Source organism: Oncorhynchus gorbuscha, linkage group LG07 (assembly GCF_021184085.1).
Source record: "Oncorhynchus gorbuscha isolate QuinsamMale2020 ecotype Even-year linkage group LG07, OgorEven_v1.0, whole genome shotgun sequence".
In the NCBI taxonomy this organism is placed as follows: domain Eukaryota; kingdom Metazoa; phylum Chordata; class Actinopteri; order Salmoniformes; family Salmonidae; genus Oncorhynchus; species Oncorhynchus gorbuscha.
Genome location: NC_060179.1, coordinates 55,189,360 through 55,215,179, shown reverse-complemented (window position 1 = coordinate 55,215,179; position 25,820 = coordinate 55,189,360). Strand labels below are relative to the sequence as shown.

The following is a 25,820-nucleotide window of genomic DNA, read 5'->3' as shown; positions in this document are numbered from 1 at the left end:
GCACCTCAGGGTGAGTGCTGGTGGTAGAACAGGACGTACTGGGCTGTGGAGGCATACATCAGGGAGAGTGCGGGGAGCAGGCACAGGACGTACCGGATTGGGGACATGTACTTCAGGGCGAGTACGAGGAGGAGACACAGGACGTACCGGACTGGGGAGGCCCACTGGAGGCCTGATACATGGGACCGGCACAGATTGCACTGGACTGGTGACACGCTCCTCCAAATGCCTACATTGCCGCATACTCCTCGCCAACTACATTCTCCGGTATCCTTCCTCGCACTGTTCTATTGAATCCCAGGCGGGCTCTGGCACTCTCTCTGAGTCGACCGACCACCGACTACCTCCTCCCAGGTTGTCTCTTGTTCACACATGGGGACCGCCGACCACCTCGTGTGCCTCCCTCCATAAAAATGTTTTTGGGCTGTCTTTGTGGCCGTGAACCCCAGCGTCGTCGCTGTTGCTCCTTCGCTGCCTCCGCCTACTTCCATGGCAGGCATCTGTCTCCTGCCATTATTTCGTCCCACGTCCATTCCTCCTGGGCCCGCTGCTTGGTCCGTGGGTGGTGGGATCTTCTGTCACGATCGTTTAGAGATGGATTGGACCAAGGTGCAGCGTGGTAGGCTAACATTTTACTTTTATTAAATGACAACGAAAAAACAACAAAATACAAAAATGAACGTAAAGCTACATGCAGTGCAAAAAGCAACTACACACAAACAAGATCCCACAAACTAAAGGTGGAAAAAAGGCTGGCTAAGTATGATCCCCAATCAGAGAAAACGATAGACAGCTGCCTCTGATTGGGAACCATACACGGCCAACAAAGAAATAGAAAAACTAGAATGCCCACCCAAATCCCACCCTGACCTAACCAAATGGAGAAATAAAAAGGCTCTCTAAGGTCAGGGCGTGCGATCTGTGCCCCTTGTAATTTCCTTATTTTATTCATGCAAAGGACAAGGATTATATCCTTCGCGTCAGACTCATTAAAGAAAAAATTATTGTGCAGTTTGAGGTGAGTAATCCCTGTTCTGATTATCCAGAAGCTCTTTTCGGTCATAAGAGACGGTAGCATCAACATTATGTACAAACAATGCGAAAAAACACACAAAATAGCACAATTGGTTAGGAGTCATTCCCTCCAGCAGCCATCCCCTCTGGTACCATTCTATTATGGGATTATAATGATGACAGAACTACACGAGTTTGTATATTCAATTACGTGGTCGCACATTGAGTTTTGTGGTTGCAAGTACGATTTGCAAACGTGTAATTTAATTTTGCAAGCTTGTATCATGATTAACAACGGATTAACAACGGCGGCAAACTTGTAACTTGACATTTGAATACATTCAATACGATTTTCAAGTATAGTAAGTCCATTTACGAGTCCATTCACGGAATAAAATATCAGACTTGAGCTGCTTGTCTAAATGCAGCCAGGGACAAATTAATTTAACACCAATGTGCAGCAGTGTGGTTTTAAAAAACAGTAATATATAATACTGCCTAGACCAGTTACTACCCCACTATATAACCTACTGGCAGCGCAGTCGCTTCAAAACAGTGGATTGTCATCTAGGGTTTATAGTTTCGTTGGTCGGATAAGAAGTGCTTTGAAAACCGCTTCGCAGCATCAGAGCTCCGGCATCAATCGTACACTTGGCCTACTACTTACTATCCGCTGCCTATCGAGTCACCGCGTGACGCTCTCCCGTCATAGATACATTGTTACGAGGAGAAAAACAGGGAAATAATCAACTAGATTCTTTCCTATCAAGGTATGTAGCCTATAGGCCTACTACATATCGTCTGCATGCACAATAAGAATGTTTGTGCAATGGCCTTGTTCATGGCTCATAATTGGATTTTTCATTGCAGCTGTCTGCTTTCTCCATGCAGCAGTAGCGGCTTTTAGTTTTATTTGGTCTATTTTTTTCTGCAACACAGCCAAACAATAAACTCTCCTCCTTTGATCATTTTTTGTTGTTGCATTGCCTCGGTTAGTGATGTTTGTTATTTTTGTCGCATGGTGATTTGTGGTCTGGGCGCTTGCGTGCGAGCCTCTGCCTAGCAAAGAGAGGAGAGAGGTGGTTGTGGGTGTTCTGTCGAGCAAGGAGAGGAGAGAGATGGTTGTGGGTGTGTGCGGTTATATACCGTATGCGTGTACATATTGTTTTGTGTTGGGATTGCTTTCTACCCGTTTGCACCGAGTCACCCAGCGATATAATCGTATTCTATCTACCCCTAACATCATGTTTAGCTTTTCATTACTGAAAAGATCACATAGTAGATATTCTTATTTTATATAAATCGTCTCGATATGGTTCATCCTTGTTTTTTTTGTTTGTTATTGGTTTTTTCCCGAGAGTTATTGTCGTCGTTCTCCCCTTCCCAAATGAAAGGCGCGGCACCCTCCGTAGATTTTACGGTCCCACGTGAACCGCTAGCCGTTAGGCTCCTCACTGTAGCCTGATATTCTGTGGATCCTCAACAGGTTGAAGCCCAATGTTTCATATAGGCTTATCAGGCGTGAGAGATGCCAAAGAATAGCTGTATGTATGGCTTTACAATACTAATACAAATTAATGCATAGGAATAATTGTAAATATAATATATATATATATATATATATATATATATATATATATATATAATATATATATATATATATATCGTTATAAATTGCATGGCTGTTGTGGCCCTGTTAGCCTATTGTAGAATTTTATGTAATCATGGAAATTATGTTTGTTTCATTATCTCTAATCATTATCTCTAATCCGTGCGGCAGGTAGTGGTTAGAGCGTTGGGCCAGTAACCGAAAGGTTGCTGGATCGAAATCCCGAGCTGACAAGGTAAAAATCTGTCTTTATGGCAGTTAACAAGTCAGTTAACCCACTGTTCCTCGGCCATCATTGTAAATCAGAATTTGTTCTTAACTGACTTGCCTAGTTAAATAACAAATCTCAATTGCATTTAAATTTGAATTGTGGGCCTTGTGTGACAATTATTAAACGATTGTTGTGGCCCACACATTTATGAAACGCGCACGACCCCACACCGCCCTTGACTTGACGGATGCGCTCCAAATTCAAAAAGGATGCGGATCGCGTGCGCGCAAGGTGGTTGTGTGAGAGAAAGGACCACCATACCAACACATTACAATACCCTAAATGGTAGTAAATTCTGGTGTGAGACAGTGGATGGGAGGTAGTTGTTTGACTGGCCAACGTTAACCTGGTAGCCGAATTCCTGGACCTATGGGCCCTGGTCAAATGTAGTGCACTGCACTATATACTACTGTATACTATTTTGTAAACCTACGTTTTAATTTAGAAAATAAAGTCAAATGACATGGACAAAATGATTGCCACCCGGATCACGCTTATTGTTGCCATTGATGAGCTTGCTTCACCTTTCTACTCATAATTTGGCCCACTGTTAAGCAGCAAACTGCTTGAATTCTTCCATGTTTGAGGGTCCAGCATGTTTGCCCTCCACCTACTGCTGTTTTCAGATCTTGCCATAGGTTTTGAATGTGATTCAGATCTGAACTAGACGCTGGCCTCTCCAGAACAGTCCAGTGTTTCATCTTGTACCATTCCTGGTTGCTCTTTTTTGTCATGTGTTTGGGGTCATTGTCCTGCTGGACCCACAACGTTCAATGGAGACCCAGTTTTCGGACACTGTGTTGAACATTGGAGTCCAAAACACCTGATGATCTGCTGAATTCATGATGACGTAGCTGTGGTATACTGATTGGCCATATACCACAAACCCCAGAGGTGCCTTGTTACTATTATAAACTGGTTGCCAACATAATTAGAGCAGAAAAACACATGTTTTGTCATACCCTTGGTTTACGGTCTGATGTACCACGGCTGTCAGCCAAAAGCATTCAGGGCTCGAACAACCCAGTTTATAAAGTTGTTTATAAAATATATTATTAACTGGGTAGTTCGAGCCCTGAATGCTGATTGACTCTTTTAATTACGTTTATAACCAGTTCATAATAGCAATAAGTCACCTCGGGAGGTTTGTAGTATATTGCCAATATACCACGGCTAAGGGCTGTATGTTGCACACGTTCAAGGTCCTCAGTACCAGAGGCAGCAAACAACCCCAGAGCATGTTCTTTTCACTGATTTCTTCATTTGGTCGTTCTTTATTGATTCATCATCTGTCTGTGTTATACCCCCCACAACGACCCGTTCACACTATAATTCGTTATATTTCTGGTCATTTGTTCACAGAAAATCTCTATTTCCCACGCAGATGATGTGGAGTCTGTGGATCCTGTTGGGAACTCTCGGTGTGGGTGAGTAATTTATTTTCCATAATTTAATTGTTTTATTAAGTACAAAATGTGGTACAAGTTTCGAACCTAAAGACGTATGTGGGAGTTTTAGCTTACTGTATTAGCTCTTTTACATTCCAATGAAATGTCATCCAGAAAACACGTCAATGAACAAATTCCTTAAGCAATAAAGCCCGAGGGGGTATGGGACATAGCCAAGGAGGAGGTCTGTTGACATTTCAAGATGAATAGGCTGCAATGTTAAAAGTTAAACTACTGTGTACAATAAGGCCTAACCTACACCATTATTGTACCAGTTAACTTTCACCTCACATTCGGTATTAGTCAGCAGCATAGGGCTCATAGGGTCTGTATAATGCACTACTTTTATCCGGGGTCCATATTGGAAACAGCTGTAGAGAAAATACATAATTAAAAGGGTTTCAATTTAGTGTTTTAATCCTGTCTTTCTCACTCCATCTCTCTCTGCCTCCCTATCTCCCCACCATCTCTCTCTGCCTCCCTATCTCCCCACCATCTCTCTCTGCCTCCCTATCTCCCCACCATCTCTCTCTGCCTCCCTATCTCCCCACCATCTCTCTCTGCCTCCCTATCTCCCCACCATCTCTCTCTGCCTCCCTATCTCCCCACCATCTCTCTCTGCCTCCCTATCTCCCCACCATCTCTCTCTGCCTCCCTATCTCCCCACCATCTCTCTCTGCCTCCCTATCTCCCCACCATCTCTCTCTGCCTCCCTATCCCCCCACCATCTCTCTCGGTCTCTCAGATGGCTATGCGATGCACGACCTGCACGAGCGTCTGTCCCACGGGCGTCAGCTGAAGATCTACCTCCCGAAGAGCTCTTCAAAGCTGGAGTTCACCCCTGCTGCAGAGCCCGCGAAGACCTACCTGTACTGGGACCATGGTGCCCGGACCAACAAGGGACGGGTGTCTGGGACAGGGACTGACAGGCGCTGGTATCTGGACAAGGTGACTGACTGACTCTTCTTCTTGTCTGCCTCTTAACAAAAAGGTCCACTTGATTTTGACCATTAGTAATACATTTACACCACCTCCGCTAATGTGATTACCATCCTCTATCTATATCTCTTTAATTTAATTGTTTTGTTTTTATTGTGAAGCAATTTTAAATGCACTTAGATTTGATCTTTGCCCTCTGAAGGTGACGTACGAGGACCAGGGAACCTACGTCCAGAGAGACCACTGGAACAAGGAGATCTCCTCACTCAAAGTGGCCGTGAACAGTGAGTGCAGGAGGGGGTGGTGGGGAGTTTTGTTTGGCATGTTATTGAAATATTGTCCTTTGTTCTTGTCAGTTCGTGTACAGATCCTTCTTGCCTTTTTGTCTCTCCCGTTCTCTCGCTCTCACTCTTGCATGCTCCTTCACTCTTTCTCTCTCTTTCCACCTACTCTCTCTCACCCACCCCCCCTCTCTCTCTCTTTCCACCTACTCTCTCTCACCCACCCCCCCCTCTCTCTCTTTCCACCTACTCTCTCTCACCCACCCCCTCTCTCTCTCTTTCCACCTACTCTCTCTCACCCACCCCCTCTCTCTCTCTCTCTCTCTCTCTCTCCACCTACTCTCTCTCACCCACCCCCTCTCTCTCTCTTTCCACCTACTCTCTCTCACCCACCCCCTCTCTCTCTCTCTCTCTCTTTCCACCTACTCTCTCTCACCCACCCCCTCTCTCTCTCTTTCCACCTACTCTCTCTCACCCACCCCCTCTCTCTCTCTCTCTCTCTCTTTCCACCTACTCTCTCTCACCCACCCCCTCTCTCTCTCTTTCCACCTACTCTCTCTCACCCACCCCCTCTCTCTCTCTCTCTCTCTCTTTCCACCTACTCTCTCTCACCCACCCCCTCTCTCTCTCTTTCCACCTACTCTCTCTCACCCACCCCCTCTCTCTCTCCACCTTTCCACCCAATCTCTCTCCACCCACCCACCCCCTCTCTCTCTCTCTTTCCACCTACTCTCTCTCACCCACCCCCCTCTCTCTCTCTCTCTTTTCCACCTACTCTCTCTCACCCACCCCCTCTCTCTCTCTCTTTCCACCTACTCTCTCTCACCCACCCCCTCTCTCTCTCTCCCACCTACTCTCTCTCCCCACCCCCTCTCTCTCACCCACCTACCTCTCTCTCTCTCTCTTTCCACCTACTCTCTCTCACCCACCCCCTCTCTCTCTCTTTCCACCTACTCTCTCACCCACTCTCTCTCTCTTTCCACCTACTCTCTCTCACCCACCCCCCTCTCTCTCTCTCTTTCCACCTACTCTCTCTCACCCACCCCCTCTCTCTCTCTCTTTTTCCACCTACTCTCTCTCACCCACCCCCTCTCTCTCTCTCTTTCCACCTACTCTCTCTCACCCACCCCCACCTACTCTCTCTCTCTCTCTTTCCACCTACTCTCTCTCACCCACCCCCCTCTCTCTCTCTTCCACCTACTCTCTCTCACCCACCCCCTCTCTCTCTCTCTCTCTTTCCACCTACTCTCTCTCACCCACCCCCTCTCTCTTTCCACCTACTCTCTCTCACCCACCCCCCCCTCTCTCTCTCTCTTTCCACCTACTCTCTCTCACCCACCCCCTCTCTCTCTCTCTTTCCACCTACTCTCTCTCACCCACCCCCTCTCTCTCTCTCTCTCTCTCTTTCCACCTACTCTCTCTCACCCACCCCCTCTCTCTCTCTTTCCACCTACTCTCTCTCACCCACCCCCTCTCTCTCTCTCTCTCTCTTTTCCACCTACTCTCTCTCACCCACCCCCCTCTCTCTCTCTTTCCACCTACTCTCTCTCACCCACCCCCTCTCTCTCTTTTCCACCTACTCTCTCTCACCCACCCCCTCTCTCTCTCTCTCTCTCTCTTTCCACCTACTCTCTCTCACCCACCCCCTCTCTCTCTCTCTCTTTCCACCTACTCTCTCTCACCCACCCCCTCTCTCTCTCTCTCTCTCTTTCCACCTACTCTCTCTCACCCACCCCCTCTCTCTCTCTCTCTTTCCACCTACTCTCTCTCACCCACCCCCCTCTCTCGTCTCTCATGTACTACCCCTCTCTTTCTTTCACTCTCTACCTCTAATGCTAATTTCCCCTCTTACTTTCTCCCCACCAGCCAGGCATGAGTACCCGAAGTGCGTGGCGGGCGAGGACCTCTACATCTCATTGGAGGGCATTGACCTAGCCGACGCCCAACTCTCCTTCTCTGGCGCCGACGCCAATGTCACCCTGGTGCATGATGGGGCCATGGTCGCCCAGGACCACCCGGACTACTGGAACCGGGTCAAGACCTACTCCACCAAGATCACCATCGAGAACGTCAACACCACGGACGTGGGTTACTACACGCTGAGGGACAGGAGAGACAGGGTGGTCTCCATCATCAGGATGGAACTCACAGGTGGGGGTGTGTGTGGGGGGCGTGTGTAAGGGGAGTGTGTGTGTATGTGTGTGTGTGTGTGTGTGTGTTTTTGCTGTGTCACCATGCATTGTTAGTTGCTCCAAACTTTGGTCTGCATATATGCTGGCTGTTTCCCAAATGGGCTAGCCCCACATACCTAACCTCAACCCTGCCTGGGAGCAGCAACAGTAGGGTGTGTGTATATATGGTTCTCATCATAGACATAGAAGGGATTTTATTCTAGAATATAAATTGTGCTATTTACAGTGAGCTCCAAAAGTATTGGGATAGTGACACATTTTCTGTTGTTCTGGCTCTGTATACATTTACATTTAAGTCATTTATTCCAGCACTTTGCATTTGAAATGATACAATGATGAAACTTCTACATTAATGTGGATGCTACCATGATTACGGATAGTTCTGAATGAATTATGGTCTGCATATATGCTGGATATGTCCCAAATGGCACCCTATTTCCTCTAAAGAGCCCTATGGGCCCTGATCAAAAGGAGTGCACTAAATATGCAAAAGGGTGCCATTTGGTCTCCACAGACACTGGCTGGCTTTAAGTGGCTGTCCAAGTATCTTATTACCCTGTCAATGGTCTTCACCACTCAGACTGCAAAGTGTGTCCCAATTGGCACCCTATTCCCTATTTAAGTGCACTACTGGTCAAATGTAATGCTTACATAGGTAATTGTGTTACATTTGGGACACATTCCATGAGTGTACAAACTGAAATAGAGGGACAAGGAATCCATTCTGGAATTGACTCAACTACTGTGTCCATTCGCAGGAATCAGAATTCCATAGAATTGCCATTTTCACTCCTTCTGCCCACCAGCAGGCCTCCAAATGTTTTCAATATTCCATCTGCTGACTTGCAGTGAAGGGATAGGCCAAAGGGCTTATTTGTTGTTATGAACTGGGTAGTTAGAGCCCTGAATACATTTGAGTCATTTAGCAGACGCTCTTATCCAGAGCGACCTACAGTAGTGAGTACATACATATTCATACTTTTCCGTACTGGGAATCAAACCCACAACCCTGACGTGTCAAGCGCCATGCTGTACCAACTGAGCCGAACAGGATAGGCTGAAATGCCTGGTATAATTAAGCAATAATGCACGAGGAGGTGTGGTATAGGCCAATATACCACGGCTAAGGGCTGTATCTAGGCACTCCGCATTGCGTTGTGCATAAGAACAGCCCTTAGCCATGGTATATTGGCAAAAGCTGAATTCATTCTGACTGAGCACTCCTATTCTCCTGTTATGCTTGTTCACTCTGCCATCACTTCGTCTGCATCCCTATGGGCCCTGAAGGGTATACTACGAAGCAGGACCAATGAGCGTGATTTAATTTGAAACTTTTCTTCAACAATGTGCATATAAAGAGTCAAGTATTTATGTATTGCTCAGTTTAATCTCAATATGTTTTGCTGGTCATGTAAGAAAACCATGCATACATCAGAAACATGCCATGAGGTACATATGGAATTACAACCTATTTTAAACTACCCTACAACCCTACACTCTTAAAAAAAAATCTAGAACCTAAAACGGTTCTTTGGCTGTCCCCATAGGAGAACCCTTTGAAGAACCTTTTTTGTTTGCAGGTAAGAAGCCTTTTGGGTTCCATGTAAAAATCCTTTCCACAGAGGATTCTACACGGAACCCAAAGAGTTCTAACTGGAACCAAAAAGGGTTCTCCTATGAGGACAGCTGAAGAAGAAGCCTTTTGGAACCAGAGTGGTTGTTTCTGATAAGGCACCTACACACACTTCAAATGGCCACCAGTCTCACTTCTACTGGTCTCTGTACTTGTATTTATTTTATTTAACTAGGCAAGTCAGTTAAGAACAAATTCTTATTTACAATGACAGCCTTGTTCAGAACAACAGATTTTTAGCTTGTCAGCTCGGGGATTCGACCTAGCAACCGTTAGGTTACTGGCCCAACGCTCTAACCACTAGGTTACCTGCCTCCCCCAAGCATGTACTAAGCATAGTCTTCCAATAAACATGCTCTTTGTGTCCTTTGCGCTAAATTATCACGGTCTGTATTTTAGTTGTATGCTTTTGGGGCTATTTGAGAAAGACCTCATAGGCACCTACAGTAACAGACTCTCTGAACTGACTAACTGATCTCGATTTTTGTTTTCCTGATTTCTCCCCTTTCTCTCCCTGTCTCTTTCATACCGACTCTCTCTTATTCTGTCACACTCTTTCTCTGTCCTCCTCCCTCTCCTGCCTTCCTACTCTCATTTCCTCCCTCCTCTGTCCCCTCTCTCTCCCCCTCCAGACCACCATGACTATGAAGCGGCTAACCCCCTCATGGCCCTTCTCCTCCTGCTGGGGATCCCCGCAGGTATCTGCTGCTGTTGCCAGAAGAAGATCTTCAAGAAGAAAGCCCCCCACCCCACAGCCGTCCTCCAGGGGACCCCCGAGACTCTGCACCCTCCTCCCGGCTACAATATCCCTGGAGGGGTGTCCCCTGGACCTGGTGGCCCGGTAAGGGGTCGTTTGATGGTGGCTTGGCGAAATACCAAATGGCATCCTATTCCCTATTTAGTGCACTACTTTTGACCAAGCACCCCATAGGGCTCGAGTCAAAAGTAGTACACTATGTAGGGAATAGTGCCAAATGTTACCCTATATACTGTAGTGCGCTACTTTTGACCATGGCTGATGGTACCCTATTCCCTATTTAGTGGGCTCTGGTCAAAAGTACTGCACCGATGGGCTCTGGTCAAAAGTAGTTCACTTTATAGGGAATATGGTGTCGTTGGGGACACAACCCTTGTTATATACCCCTTTAGCTCAGTTGGTAGAGCATGGCGCTTGTAACGCCAGGGTAGTGGGTTCGATCCCCGCGACCACCCATACGTAGAATGTATGCACACATGACTGTAAGTCGCTTTGGATAAAAGCGTCTGCTAAATGGCATTTATTATTATTATTATTATTATAAAAAGTATTCATACCCCTTGACTTTTGTTGTGTTACAGCCTGAATTCCAAATGGATTGAATATATATTTTCTCTCTCACCCATCTACACACAATACCCCATAATGGCAAAGTGAAAACATGTTTTTAGACATTTTTACACATTTATTGAAAATGAAATGCAAAAATCTCTAATTTACATATTGTGGTATTCACACCCCTGAGTCAGTACATGTTAGAATCTCCTTTGGCTGTGATTACAGCTGTGAGTCTTTCTGGGTAAGTCCAAGATCTTTGCACACCTGGATTGTACAATATTACCATATTATTATTTTTTCAATTCTTCAAGCTCTGTCAAGTTGGTTGTTGATCATTGCTAGACAGCCATAGATCAGATCAGCCAAGTCTTGCCATAGATTTTCAAGTTCACTGTAACTGCCATTCAGGAACATTCAATGTCGTCTTCGTAAACATCTCCAGTGTATATTTGGCATTGTGTTTTAGGTTATTATCGTGCTGAAAGGTGAATTCATCTCCCAGTGTCTGTTGGAAAGCAGACTGAACCAGGTTTTCCTCTAGGATTTTGCCTGTGCTTAGCTCCATTCCGTTGAAGAAAATGGGTGTATTGATACTCCATCCAAAGTGTAATTAATAATTTCACCATGCTCAAAGGGACATTTTCCTTATATATATTTTTTAAACCTTTATTTAACTAGGCAAGTCAGTTAAAGAACAAATTCTTATTTTCAATGATGACCTAGGAACAGTGGGTTAACTGCCTTGTTCAGGGGCAGAACGACAGATTTTGCACCTTATCAGCTCGGGGATTCGATCTTGCAACCTTTCGGTTACTTGTCCAACGCTCTAACCACTAGGCTACGCTGCCGCCCCAGCATACATTCAATGTATGTTTTTTTTACCCATCTACCAATAGGTGCCCTACCTTGCGAGGCATTGGAAAACTTCCCCTGGTCTTTGTGGTTGAATATGAGTTTGAAATTCACTGATTGAATGAGGAACCTTAACAGATAATTGTAGGTGTGGGGTACAGAGATGAGGTAGTCATTTAAAAAGTATGTGAAACACAATTATTGCACAAAGGGTCCATGCAATTTATTATTTGACTTGTTAAGCACATTTGAACTCTTTAACTTATTTCGGCTTGTCATAACAAAAATTGGTTGAATACATTTTTTATTCATTTGTAAAAATGCCTGAAAACATAATACCATTTTGACGTGTAGGTCAGTGACACACACTCTCAATTGAATCCATCTTAAATTCAGGCTGTAACGCAACAAAATGTGGAAAAGGTCAGGGGCTGTGAATACTTTCTGAATGCACTGTACACAATAATACATGCCATGTAGTACCCACTTTGGTCACACTTTATGGTCATAACCATGTCATAACAACTGACGAGAAGGGGTCATAACACATTATAATATGGTCATAACACTGTCATGTATGGAACACTGTATGTCATGATACATATATTTAGACTTGTTGTGACATTTACTGCGTTATTTTATGGCTGGTTATGACACCTGCATAAGAGTGTCAAAACCTACCACACAAGACAAAACATTCGATTACACCATAGCCTACATGTCAACAGTATGTTTATGTGATATATATATATATTTGTTTTTAATTGACCATATTAAATTATCATTGTTCTTGCGCACACATGAATGATGACAAGGATGAATGCCATAGCAGATTTCAGGAGCAGGACAAGATTCTCTTTTTGACTGAATACTAATTGACATAAGGGCATGTATGTTGTTATGGTCTAATGGTCTAATGTTGTTATGGTCTAATGGTCTAATGTTGTTATCGTAGAATGTATGCACACATGACTGTAAGTCGCTTTGGATAAAAGCGTCTGCTAAATGGCATATATTATATTTTATTATTACGTGATAGGCCTCTCTGGTTAATCATGATTATGATGTCATAATGCTTCTTGGACAGTGTCATAAAGTGTATTTTCGTAGTCCAAGTAAAGTGACACAGGATGGTCATAATGCTTTTTTGACAGCGTCATACAGTGTATTATCTAGTTATATAAAATATGTTGGAAAAAAACACAACTGTAAAGAATTGAGGATTATTTAAATAAATACTTGTCAGAACAGGTGTAAATATATGCGTCATGAAAGTGTTATGACCATATTATGACAAGTTACGTAATCTGTTATGACTGTTATGACACTGGGTGTCAAGTAAAGTGTTACCGACACTTTTATCCAAAGCATTTTAAGGTATGGGGGGGGGGGGTCGTGAATCAGACCCACTATCCTGCCGTTGCAAGCACCACGGTCTACCAACTGAGCAACAGAGGACCACACGTTGCCTTTATGTTCCTCATGTCTCCCCTCTCACTCCTTGATGTACGATCACAGGGACATCGCAGTAAGGTTTTGTGAATGAACGGTCGATAATAACATACATTGTGTTTTTGTTGTGATTGTTGCAGGTATTTTATCACGGCCCAGGCCCAGATCCTAACATGGTACGTGATGCATTTATTATTACTCAATTAACTACACTGTGGTGTGTGTGTGTGTGTGTGTGTGTGTGTGGTTGGTTATCGGCTTTGTGTCACTGATCTGAACGACAAGCAATAATGCCTTCCGTATGTACATCATTTTCTTATTTCCGTCTTAGTCATGTCATGAGCACTGTGCGTGTAGCATGCGTGTATTGGAGTAGAAGTCCCTATGTCTATCTGTGGGTATCCATGTACAGTATCTGTGTATGTTCAGGTTGTGTATGAGGATATACTGTCATGTGTATATATAGTCTAAGCAGGGATGGAAATTAAGCTAGCCCGAGTCTAGTACTTTTCAGACTGGGCTAGTAGTAAATAGGCCAAACATTGCATGGCACAGATTTGGACCCCAAATCGTTAAATTCCATCCCTGAATATGATTATATAAAAGTAGATTTCAGAACCTCTGTCTAACTGTAGGAACTGTGGTGCTCCTCCATGTACAGGGAGGTTACCCCCAGGTCTACTCTCCCCCCAACCCTGGGATGCCTGGCCAGCCTCAGTGGACTGGACCCCCATTCCAACCAGTGAGTCAATCCATTCATCTCTCCTCTCTCTCCTTCACGCCTTCTCTCTCTCCATCTGTTCATTTGATCACTTAGCAGCACAACTGTAAGGTCTGAAAACAAAGGAGCTGGGGAGAAAATGTCTGGCCTCATGGCACCTCATTCCCTTTATAGTGTGCTACTTTTGACCAGGGCCCATAGGGTGCTATTTGTGACACATCCACTCTCTGTACAGGAGGATTGGGGCTAAGTTAGGGGCTGTGACGCTACACTAACCTTCCAGGAATAAGGTTCTGTCTGTCCCATTTGATTAATACTCTCAATTGGCCAATCTTCATCAACAAGCAATATTCCTCTGTGTGTGTGTGTGAGACGGTGTTGTTTTGCTGCGTTTTGTTTCAGGGGTTCAACCCAGGCTACCACCCACAGGACCCTATGTATCCCCCCGCCCAGCCCCTGCAGTGGAACGGCCCGCCGCCCAACCAGCCACAGTATAACCCTGGTGCTCCTCCTATGGTATGTCTCTCTACTCTACCATACGCTCTTCTATTATATTCTTCTCCTCTACTCTGTTCTATTCTACTCTACTCTGTTCTATTCTACTATACTATATTCTATTGTACCATTCTACTCTGTTATATTCTACTCTACCGTGTTATATTCTACTCTACTCTGTTCTATTCTACTCTACTCTGTTCTATTCTACTCTGTTCTATTCTACTCTACTCTGTTCTATTCTACTCTACTCTGTTCTATTCTACTCTACTCTGTTCTATTCTACTCTACTCTGTTCTACTCTACTCTACTCTACTCTGTTCTACTCTACTCTACTCTGTTCTATTCTACTCTATTCTGTTCTATTCTACTCTACTCTGTTCTATTCTACTCTACTCTGTTCTATTCTACTCTACTCTGTTCTATTCTACTCTACTCTGTTCTATTCTACTCTACTCTGTTCTATTCTACTCTACTCTGTTCTATTCTCTACTCTGTTCTATTCTACTCTGTTCTATTCTACTCTACTCTGTTCTATTCTACTCTACTCTGTTCTATTCTACTCTACTCTGTTCTATTCTACTCTGTTCTATTCTACTCTGTTCTATTCTACTCTACTCTGTTCTATTCTACTCTACTCTGTTCTATTCTACTCTACTCTGTTCTATTCTACTCTACTCTGTTCTATTCTACTCTACTCTGTTCTATTCTACTCTACTCTGTTCTACTCTACTCTACTCTACTCTACTTTACTCTACTCTACACTAATATATTCTCTTCTACTCTACTTTACTCTACTCTACACTAATATATTCTCTTCTACTCTACTCTGTTCTATTCTACTTTACTTTCTACTCTACCCTATTCTACCATATTTGGTTATATTATTGAAAACTCTACTCAGTCTCTACTCCTATTCCCTCTATTCTACAATCTATCTCACGCTGCCTTCCTTCTGACCCCTAAGTGGAGTGGGCCGCCTAACCAGTATCAGTATCCCATGGCTCCGATGGTATATATCTACTCTACTTAACCATAGTCTAGTGTCTCTTCCCAGTCTTCCCCATCACCCTTGTCCTCTGTGTCAACAGATGTCAAATCTTAATTTGACTCCATTCGTCGCTGGAGGAAAATAATCCAGCAGTAGGTTTTGAATATCTGAACAAATATTTAGAATCGCCACCAGGGGGCAGCTGGAAGCCGTGTTTGTGAGCAATGCACACCGTACCTACATTGTACCTTATGTAGGCTACGTACAGGCTACATGGCATCTCGTGTGAATTCTTATGTGAATTATAATACATTTACATATTTGTAGGGGGTAGATGTATTTTTAGTTAGGGAAAATCATTTTTTCAGATTAATTGTTTTATTATATGTTGAAGGCAAGCAATAGGCAGAATAAATTATACATTTCCTCAGTGTCTGTGTGGTCCAGAGGTCACAGCCACTGACCATAGCACACATATGCCAGAGTCGGAATGGGTTTGAATCCGGCCCACTGCATATGGATGAATGTCTCATTTTGACACAATAACTCCGCGAGGTGACAAGGTTAAAGCAGAAACAATTGAAAGGTTAACAGTTTAGACATCAATATGCGCTAAATCCCCCCCGCACAGCTGATCTCAATTGCAATCATTAGTAGTCACCTCATTACTGCTCCCTAAAAGATCGGTGGTTCTTAGTCCTGCTTGCAATCAAAGTATTTCAAGATATGTTTGCCCTCTGGTTGGTATTGTAATCGGAACAATTGAGTTATTTTTGAACAGACTAAGAGCGATGCATCTATTTAACGAGCATTCCGTGCGATAAAAATAAAATATTTCATAGTTTACCACGGCAAATCTACTGTGGCATTTTACCCCACACTTTTTGTATGAACGGAAAACTAATGTTGGTGTAGCCGACTGCTATTATTTTATTTGTTTCCTATTTAGGTTATCCAAAAGTGTCTGGTATGGTCATTTATCACGATCGACTGTCCTTGAAATGTGTAAATACATCAAGTCAATCGGGGGGATTGAGTTCTTTGTGCCATCAGAGTGTGGGCCGGGAATCAAACCCAAGCCGACACCATAGACATTTACGTACGCACTGAAGAAAGCAGCCCTAACCGTTAGACCACCCCGGGGCACAATTAAAAATGTTGACCTGATAAACTTGACACTTGTATGTCGTCACCAAGTAGAGACCAATATCTATCTTGTGTTATTAGGCTATATAAAATGACAGATGTTGATGTGTATGGCTTCATTTCAGATACATTGTTGCAGTAACAGGGCCTAGGTCTAGCGTTTGAGCGAGAGAGAGAAAATGATTTTGATAGCAAACCCTGATCCCAATGACTGGACTGTCCCCTCATGGAAGGAAATACTTTTTTCAGCGACTGGCGAGGCTCATTCAAATGTTTTGATGCAGCAGGAAAATTCTTAGCGACAAAAGAGTGATCAAGTTAAGACCTGACATCTGTATCTGTCATACGCTGCTCCGGTTTGGATCCTTCTCATCTCTGTCTGTGTGTGTGTGTGTGTGTGTGTGTGTGTGTGTGTGTGTGTGTGTGTGTGTGTGTGTGTGTGTGTGTGTGTGTGTGTGTGTGTGTGTGTGTGTGTGTGTGTGTGTGTGTGTGTGTGTGTGTGTGTGTGTGTGTGTACATGACCTGTATTTGTGTGACTAATTGTGTGTGTTTCAGGGGTATGCTCCAGTGATGTACAGTGCCATGCCTCCAGGTGAGCCAGTGAAGGAGGAGATAAAGATGGAGAACATGTCTCCTGCTGATCCCCTCCTCGCCCACCCCCCACAACCCCCCCAGGTCAGTCCTCTCTCACTCTCTCTCTCTGTATTTTTCTTGCTCGCTCTCTCTCCATCTCCGTCCCACAAATATACACTTGCTTACTTTATCGATACATGGTTTTCAACTCTCAACCTTCACTCCTTAGGCATCATCGCCCTCCGCCCCCGTGCCTGCCTCTGACGTCCTCCACTCCTCGGACGGAGCCTACCAGTTTAACATCGACACAGGAAAGAACACCACCACCAACACCACCAACTTCCTGTAGAACACCACCCAATGGCCCAATCAGGAGCGGCCTTTTCAACTTAATGGGGGCTCGTCCCAATACGTCTCAATTGCTTCCTTTCCACGTCTCCTCTCCTCGTTGCTTTCCCTGTGTGACCACTGATATTAATGGGAGGTATAAACCATGGGGGCTGTTTGCGATTCAATTTAGGGAGGTGGTAAACAAGAGAAGTGCTAATGAATTTACCCACGAAAATGCAGTGATCCATTCTCACAACAACAACAAAAAACAGCTGACATAACTAGGTCCCGAGCTGTGTTTTTATTCACTGTTTTTTTTTTACCCCCTACCCCTTTCACATAAACAAAGGTAACAGAATGTAAAAATAAGGGGTTTTGCCTCTGTGTAAATGGGGTATTAGTGAAGGAAAGGAGATAAGGAAAGTTGGTAATTGGAATATGCCCCTATTTCCTGTATAGGGACAGGAAGTGTCCATTAGCTGTGATACAGAGCCTGTCAAAATGGCTGAAACGGACAATGGAAGCATGGGATTGGTGCAAGAATGGCTGAAGGTAGTTACCACCATATTCCCCGTCCATTTATTTTAAATATACTAGGGGGATTGTACGAGTGCACACTTCGGGAGAAGGGTAGAACATTGGAATGGAGCCAGAGTCTAGGGGTGAGGGTTGAGAAGGCAGTAGAAAAGGTCGGTTATGTTACATTTATTGGTTTTAAACGTGTAGCCTTAGATTTTTCTAACTTGTCTTTTTTTAAACTCAACAGTAAAAGATGGTATCTATGAAACACTCCAACTGCCAACCATCTCGCGAAAAAACAAAAAAAACAAACACGATCATTATCCAAACAGAGAACCTACATCACACCCAGTCATGATCCAACCAGAGAACCTACATCACACCCAGTCATGATCCAACCAGAGAACCTCCATCACACCCAGTCATGATCCAACCAGAGAACCTCACATCATCACACCCAGTCATGATCCAACCAGAGAACCTACATCACACCCAGTCATGATCCAACCAGAGAACCTACATCACACCCAGTCATGATCCAACCAGAGAACCTACATCACACCCAGTCATGATCCAACCAGAGAACCTACATCACACCCAGTCATGATCCAACCAGAGAACCTACATCACACCCAGTCATGATCCAACCAGAGAACCTACATCACACCCAGTCATGATCCAACCAGAGAACCCAGTCATGATCCAACCAGAGAACCTACACACCCAGTCATGATCAACCCAGTCATGATCCAATCAGAGAACCTACATCACACCCAGTCATGACCCAATCAGAGAACCTACATCACACCCAGTCATGATCCAACCAGAGAACCTACATCACACCCAGTCATGAGTCAACCAGAGAACCTGATCCAATCATGAGAACCAGAACCTACATCACACCCAGTCATGAGACCCAATCAGAGAACCTACATCACACCCAGTCATGACCCAATCAGAGAACCTACATCACACCCAGTCATGACCCAACCAGAGAACCTACATCACACCCAGTCATGACCCAACCAGAGAACCTACATCACACCCAGTCATGACCCAACCAGAGAACCTACATCACACCCAGTCATGACCCAACCAGAGAACCTACATCACACCCAGTCATGACCCAACCAGAGAACCTACATCACACCCAGTCATGACCCAACCAGAGAACCTACATCACACCCAGTCATGACCCAACCAGAGAACCTACATCACACCCAGTCATGACCCAACCAGAGAACCTACATCACACCCAGTCATGATCCAACCAGAGAACCTACATCACACCCAGTCATGATCCAACCAGAGAACCTACATCACACCCAGTCATGATCCAACCAGAGAACCTACATCACACCCAGTCATGATCCAACCAGAGAACCTACATCACACCCAGTCATTATCCAACCAGAGAACCTACATCACACCCAGTCATGATCCAATCAGATGGTACCAGGAAAACTCATCATCACTCTGGACAGACAGAGCAAAGCTCTCTACAAACAAGTATATACATGTAAATACAATCACAAATGCCTTTATGTTCCAAAGTTTAGTTTGTCATTATATGCATGATGGACCATTTTAGTACTTTATATGAAACTACTGTCATTTCAACCGGGTATGCAGAGTTAATTAACTGTTTTGGCAGCTTATGATTAAAAACAATTGGGAAGCGGGTGCTCTTCTATTAGGCCCAAATAGCCCCCTATTCCATACATAGTTCACTACTTTTGACCCGAGTAAATGTCATTCCTGTGCATCTGTTCTCTTGTATTGTCATCATGTTAGGTTGAACACGGACAGTTTTGTAGCGTCAAAAAGGCTAACAGAGGTGTATGAGTTCCACAAGAGCATATGCAAATCACAAAGTTGGAATAGTTACCACTCTATTACTGTATATAATCAGCCATGTTAATATGAATTATATTAATTATGTTAAAATATGTAGTATGTATAAATATTCAAGGAACATTTTAATTTGCGGTGTACAAACTTAACATGATGAACAGCAATGGCATTTACGCTAACGGGCGACGAGCATTTCCAGACCATGTGACCTGACCAGAAAAATTTCCTGGCCTAGTCCTTTGTTCTCATCATTACATCGTCGTTAGTCATCTTTCAACCATTGCAATGTGACACTGCCAAGGAACCAGAGTTGGCATTCTACCTCTCATTCCTTCATCTATGCACATATAGGCTCTACTCCAATATCCACACTATCATACCACTTAGAATGAAGCCATGGATGTGTCCAAAATGGCACCCTATTCTCTATCAAATGTATTACTTTTGACCAGGGCCCAAGTTTATTAAGGTTACTCTACCACTGCATTTGTTTTTTGTCGGTTACCAATACCCTCATGAGCTGTAAACAAACTTGCTACTCCAGGGACATATTCATTAGTGCAGACTAGTGAAATGTGTTTCAATGGAATTGTGTCATGTTGTAAAGCGTTTGGAGTTAACAGTTTCCGTTGCAAATGTTTTTGCTAGTTTGCTACGGTGTGCGCAGTGCGCTAATGATTACAACCCAGGCTCCCGGTACTCGTTTTTTTTATTTACATTTTGTTACCTCACTCTTTAGGGATACCACATGAGCTTTTGGAGTAACTTTTAAAGCGATCTTACAGAACGTCTGTTCTCACTTTGTAACTGTCTAGATGATTTCCAAAGCAATATCATTAGACCTTGTGGAATGTTCCGTTTGTTTTTATTCTATGAATATCGTTAGCATTTATAGTAGAATAGTCTGTAGGACATGCACATATCCACCTCAATAAACATAATACAAAATCCCTGCTCTGCCTTTCCGTTTGTGTGCTTTAAAAACAAGCTAATCACATCTGCAGTTAATTCTGTTATCACACACAAAAAAACGACTTAGTAACATTATGAAAAAAAAGGCAAATGCTTTATTATACAAAATGGAACCAAATGATTTATAAACGGAGACATAACAACAACAAAAACTACTGCTTCTTATTAGTTGTTCTGCCGTTGACACGATTCAATAAAAACAATTGAAAAAGAGTATGGAGACAGGGAATTATCGAAGCACCATTACACCTCAACTTTCATAAATGTTATCTGGGACTCTGGCTTCACTTCGTCTCGAGGAGATGAGCTGAAACCAGCAGGCCAGTGGTAAGACTTACAGGTCCAGGTGGTAGAAGAGCAGGACCAGGTATCTTCCTCTGTGGTAGTCAGACTGAGCTGTTTAAACTGTCTGTCAACTACTGCTGTCCCCACCCAGTCTGAAGCAGGCATAGATACTTGGGGGAGGTAAGAGCTGCTGCAACAATTAGCACCACCCATATATCTCTCTATTACTATTCACTCCCTCCTTATGAAAAATCTCTCTGTCTCACTCACGTAATCACGTGAGGACTAAAACTACAGTCATGAATGTTATTACAGTAATGAATGTTTTTTTTTCTCATCAGGGAGCCACACAGCAAATTCTGAGTGTTAAATCCACACTGAGTGTTACATTTAACACTAGTCCAGTGTCTGTATGGGTCCACACTTTTCAGTGTTAAATTAACACACTGCTTAGTGTAAAGCCTTATTTGCATATTTCCCAGAGTGTCTTTCGAATTAATTGCAGAGTTACGACACATGACTGTATTCGTTAGGGCCAGCATTCCAGAGACGCCTCTTCACTGTTGACATTGAGAATGGTGTTTTGCGGGCACCATTTAATGAAGCTGCCAGTGGAGGAAATGTGAGGTGTCTGTTTCTCAAACTATACACTCCAATGTACTTTTCCTCTTGCTCAGTTGTGCACCGGGGCCTCCCACTCCTTTTTATTCTGGTTATAGCCAGTTTGCTCTGTTCTGTGAAGGGAGTAGTACAAGATCTTCAGTTGCTTGGCAATTTCCCACATGGAATAGCCTTCATTTTTCAGAACAAGGTACAATCCTGTCGCTGTGCGAGAACCTTGCCAAGGTTAAATTATGGGTCATCTGAGGGTCACTCTAGTGGATTGGGAGGAGTTGGGTTCCGACTCGGGACGTGCTGGACCGTTCGCTCAGACTGAGTTTCAGAAGAAATGTCTTTGTTTCTAGCCATTTTGAGCCTGTAATCAAACCCACAAATGCTGATGCTTTAGATCCTCAACTAGTCTAAAGAAGGCCAGTTTTATTGCTTCAACAGTTTTCAGCTGTGCTAACAAAATTGCAAAAGATTTTCTAATGATCAATTAGCCTTTTAAAATGATAAACTTGGATTAGCTAACACAACGTGCTTCAGTGTTGTGATGCAAAAATCCTAGCAAAATGCTTGGCGCATAGAATTTAAAAAGTATTGTCAGATATTATTCATCCTAATCAGACAGGTTTTTTACATGGACGATACATTGGAAATAATATAAGAAAAGTACTGGAAACAATAGAATACCATAAAATATTGGGGACACCAGGCCTGGTTTTCATAGCTGATTTTGAAAAGGCTTTTGATAAAGTACGACTGGAGTTTATATATAAATGCCTATCTTATAAAATGTGTTAAAATTATGTATAGTAACTCTAGGTGTAAAATAGTAAATAATGGCTACATCTCAGAAAGTGTTAAACTATCTAGAGGAGTAAAACAAGGTTGTCCACTATCGGCATATCTATTTATTATTGCAATCTAAATGTTAGCTGTTAAAATTAGATCAAACAATAATATTAAGGGATTAGAAATCCGTGGCTTAAAAACTAAGGTGCCATTGTACGCTAATGATTCATGCTTTCTTTAATAAACACAGTTAGAATCTCTCCACGGCCTCAGAGGATCTAGATACTTTTGCTATCCTCTCTGGATTAAAATCAAATTATGATAAGTGATATTATGTATTGGATCACAAAAAAATGCTAATTTTTACATTACCATGTAGTTTACCAATTAAATGGTCTGTCGGAGATGTGGACACACTCGGTATACAAATCCCAAAAGAAAGAAATGATCTCACTCCAATCATTTTTATAGAAAGTTAGCAAAAATAGATAAGATCTTGCTACCATGGAAATGAAAATACCTGTCTATTTGTGGAAAAATAACCCTGATTAAGTCTTTAGTCATATCACAGTTGATCTATTTGCTTATGGTTTTGCCTACACCGAGTGACCTGCTTTTTAAATTATATGAACCAAAAATATTCAATTTGATTTGGAATGGCAAACCAGACAAAATTAAAAGGGCCTATGTATATAACGAATATGAATTCGGAGGGCAGAAATGATTAAACCTCTCACTAAAGGCAACAGTCATACAAAAGTTATACTTAAATCAAAACTGGTTCTCTAGTAAATTGGTAAGAATGTCTCATCCTATGTTCAAGAAGGGCCTTTTCCCCTTTATTCAGATTACACCTGCTCACTTTCGGTTGTTTGAAAAGTAAATCATCTCCAAAATATTGTTATTTTTTAAACAAGCCTTAGAAAGTTGGTTGCACTTTCAGTTTAATCCACCTGAAAAGACAGAACAAATAATACAACAAATATTGTGGTTAAACTCAAATATACTACTAATTGATTTAGAAAAAACATTTTTTGAATAATAAAAAAAAAGGTATAATTTTAGTGAATGATATCATAAATAGGACTGGTGGAGTTATGTCACATATACAGCTAACACAGACATACAGTATGTAACTCCACCAGTCCTATTTCTGATATCATTCACTAAAATTATACCTTAAAAAAAAAATACCTTTAAGAAAAATATATTCGGAAAATATGTTTAAAAAAAAAAATCAATTAGTAGTATATTTGAGTTTAACCACAATATTTGTTGTATTATTTGTTCTGTCTTTTTAAGTGGGAGAACTTGCACAATTGGTGGCTGACTAAATACTTTTTTGCCCCACTGTATGGACATGTCTGCTCTTCCCAAAATTACAACGATTTAATTGCAGCATTACCACAAAAATGGAAGAGGCAAGTAGAAGAGGAAAAAAGTAAGGAAGTTGTATGTCGGTCCTGTATTAAAGAACATAAATGGTTAAAGAAAAGTGTGATGAATAAAAACATATACCGATTTAATTTAAGGACCAAAAAACTGACAGCAAAATAGTTGGGAAGAGATTTTCGATGTACCCATTCCATGGCACATGGTTTATGAATTGATACACAAAACAACGGCGGATTCAAAACTTCGACATTTTCAATTTAAATGACTATACAAAATTATTGCAACCAATAGAATGTTATATATATGGGGGATACAATCTTCACAGTATTTGGTTTAAAATGTATTTAATTATCAAAGGTAAATGTAATTGCTAAAATATACTTGAGTCAAAAATGTAAAGTAGAAGTATAAACCATTTCAAATTCCTTATATTAATCAAACCAGACAGCATCATAGTACTTGTTTTTTAAATTTCTGATAGCCAGGGGCACACTAACATTCAGACATAATTTACAAACGAAGCATGTGTGTTTCGTGAGTCTGCCAGATCAGAGGCAGTAGGGATGACCAGGGATGTTCTGTTGGTAAAGTGTGTGATTGGATAGATGTAACAAAACCATGATGTGATATCTAATCATTAGGTAGGATGATTGGATTTGTAAGCAGTATGACTGCTTCAGATAGAATGGGTGGAAGTATATCCAGTACATTCAGATCTACAGGCCAACACCAACACACATGATGATACACCGATATCTTAATGATGAGTTGATTAGTTTAAATGATCATGTCCAAGATGGCATAGCAGTCAGACGTGTTTGTCTTGTCCCATCTTGTCCATTGTAAATTGTCAGGATTTGGCCAGGGTTGTTCCGGTTTTTGGTCACTAGATGCCCCCATTGTGCCTTTTGACCTTTTGTTTTCCCTTGATCCCCATTATTATTTGCACCTGTGCCTCGTTTCCCCTGATTGTATTTAAACCCTTTGTTTTCCTCAGTCCTTTGCTCTGTGTTTGTATGTTAGCACCCAGCCCTAGTTCTCTGTGAACTCTTGTTGATCCCGGTGGACTCTCTTGTGGAATTCTGTTTTTTGTTCTTGTTTGTTTGTTTGTTTTTGAGTATTTTTTGAGGCTTTTTGTGCTATACCTTCCAACTTGTGGATTTACCTTTTTGTCTTGGAGGATTACCTTTGTTCTTGTGGAATTCCTTTTGAGGTTGTGGAGTTACATGTTTTCCTGAAGAACTTCACTTTTTACTTCATTAAATACACCGTCTCAAGTACTGCTGTGTCTGCCTCATCTTCTGGGTTCTGCCAACTATTCGTGGCTCAGTTGGTTAAGTGACAGAAACACAGAGCCAAAAATGAACCCAGAGGCAGCCAGTTCCCAGGACCTTGTTGCCATGCTGTCCCACCACCAGGAGACTGTCCAACGCCACGAAGACACCCTGGTTCAGCAAGAGGCCTTAATGTCTATACATTCTCATCTTCTGTCGGAGATGCTGACTTCCATAAAGCAGATATCTGATAGACTTACCCCGGCAACAGTTCCTGTCCCAGTACCTCAGATTCACGTACCCATGGCAGTTAACCCTCTGGCTGAACCTCGTCTTCCACCTCCCCAACGGTTCTCAGGTGATCCAAGTGCTTGTAAAGGGTTTCTCACACAATGTTCTCTCTCCTTCGAGCTGCAACCCTCGTCGTTCCCCACCGACCGGTCTAAGATCGCATATATCATCACCCTGCTGTCGGAAAAAGCCCTGGCCTGGGCTACTGCTGTGTGGGATGCCCATAGTTCCTGCTGTGCCAGCTACTCTGCCTTTGCTGAGGAATTCAAACGAGTGTTTCAAGGCCCAAGCAGTGGTCCTGACTCAGCCAAACAGCTCCTGACTCTCCACCAAGGTCGGCGCAGCGTGACGGACTATGCCATCCAGTTCCGCACGGTGGCAGCAGCGAGTGGCTGGAACAACGAGGCGCTCACGGTGTGCTTTCTGAAAGGCCTTTCCGACACTATCCAAGATGAACTGGCCACTCGGGAACCACCGGACAATCTCGAGTCCCTGATCAAGTTGGCCTCACGCATTGACCAGCGTCTGAGAGAGAGAACTCAACCGTAGACCTCTAGCCCCTATCAGTCC

General features: G+C 43.0%; 1 protein-coding gene across 3 annotated transcripts; it reads left to right on the top strand.

Annotated features, from left to right (window-relative positions):
- Nucleotides 1-1,607: 1,607 nt before the first annotated feature.
- On the top strand, nt 1,608-18,231 carry LOC124040054 (protein tfg-1-like). Of its 3 annotated transcripts, none has more exons than XM_046356822.1 (12): nt 1,608-1,784; nt 4,279-4,321; nt 5,088-5,290; nt 5,484-5,565; nt 7,429-7,713; nt 10,020-10,228; nt 13,147-13,182; nt 13,668-13,748; nt 14,130-14,243; nt 15,190-15,234; nt 16,915-17,034; nt 17,162-18,231. In XM_046356822.1, the coding sequence occupies exons 2-12, from the start codon at nt 4,279-4,281 to the stop codon at nt 17,279-17,281; spliced, it is 1,338 nt and encodes a 445-aa protein (XP_046212778.1). In that variant the 5' UTR covers nt 1,608-1,784; the 3' UTR covers nt 17,282-18,231. The 3 variants fall into 3 exon arrangements, with proteins under 3 accessions (XP_046212778.1, XP_046212776.1, XP_046212779.1); XM_046356820.1 differs by having other exon boundaries at nt 4,257-4,321; XM_046356823.1 differs by lacking the exon at nt 15,190-15,234 and having other exon boundaries at nt 4,257-4,321.
- Nucleotides 18,232-25,820: the final 7,589 nt, after the last annotated feature.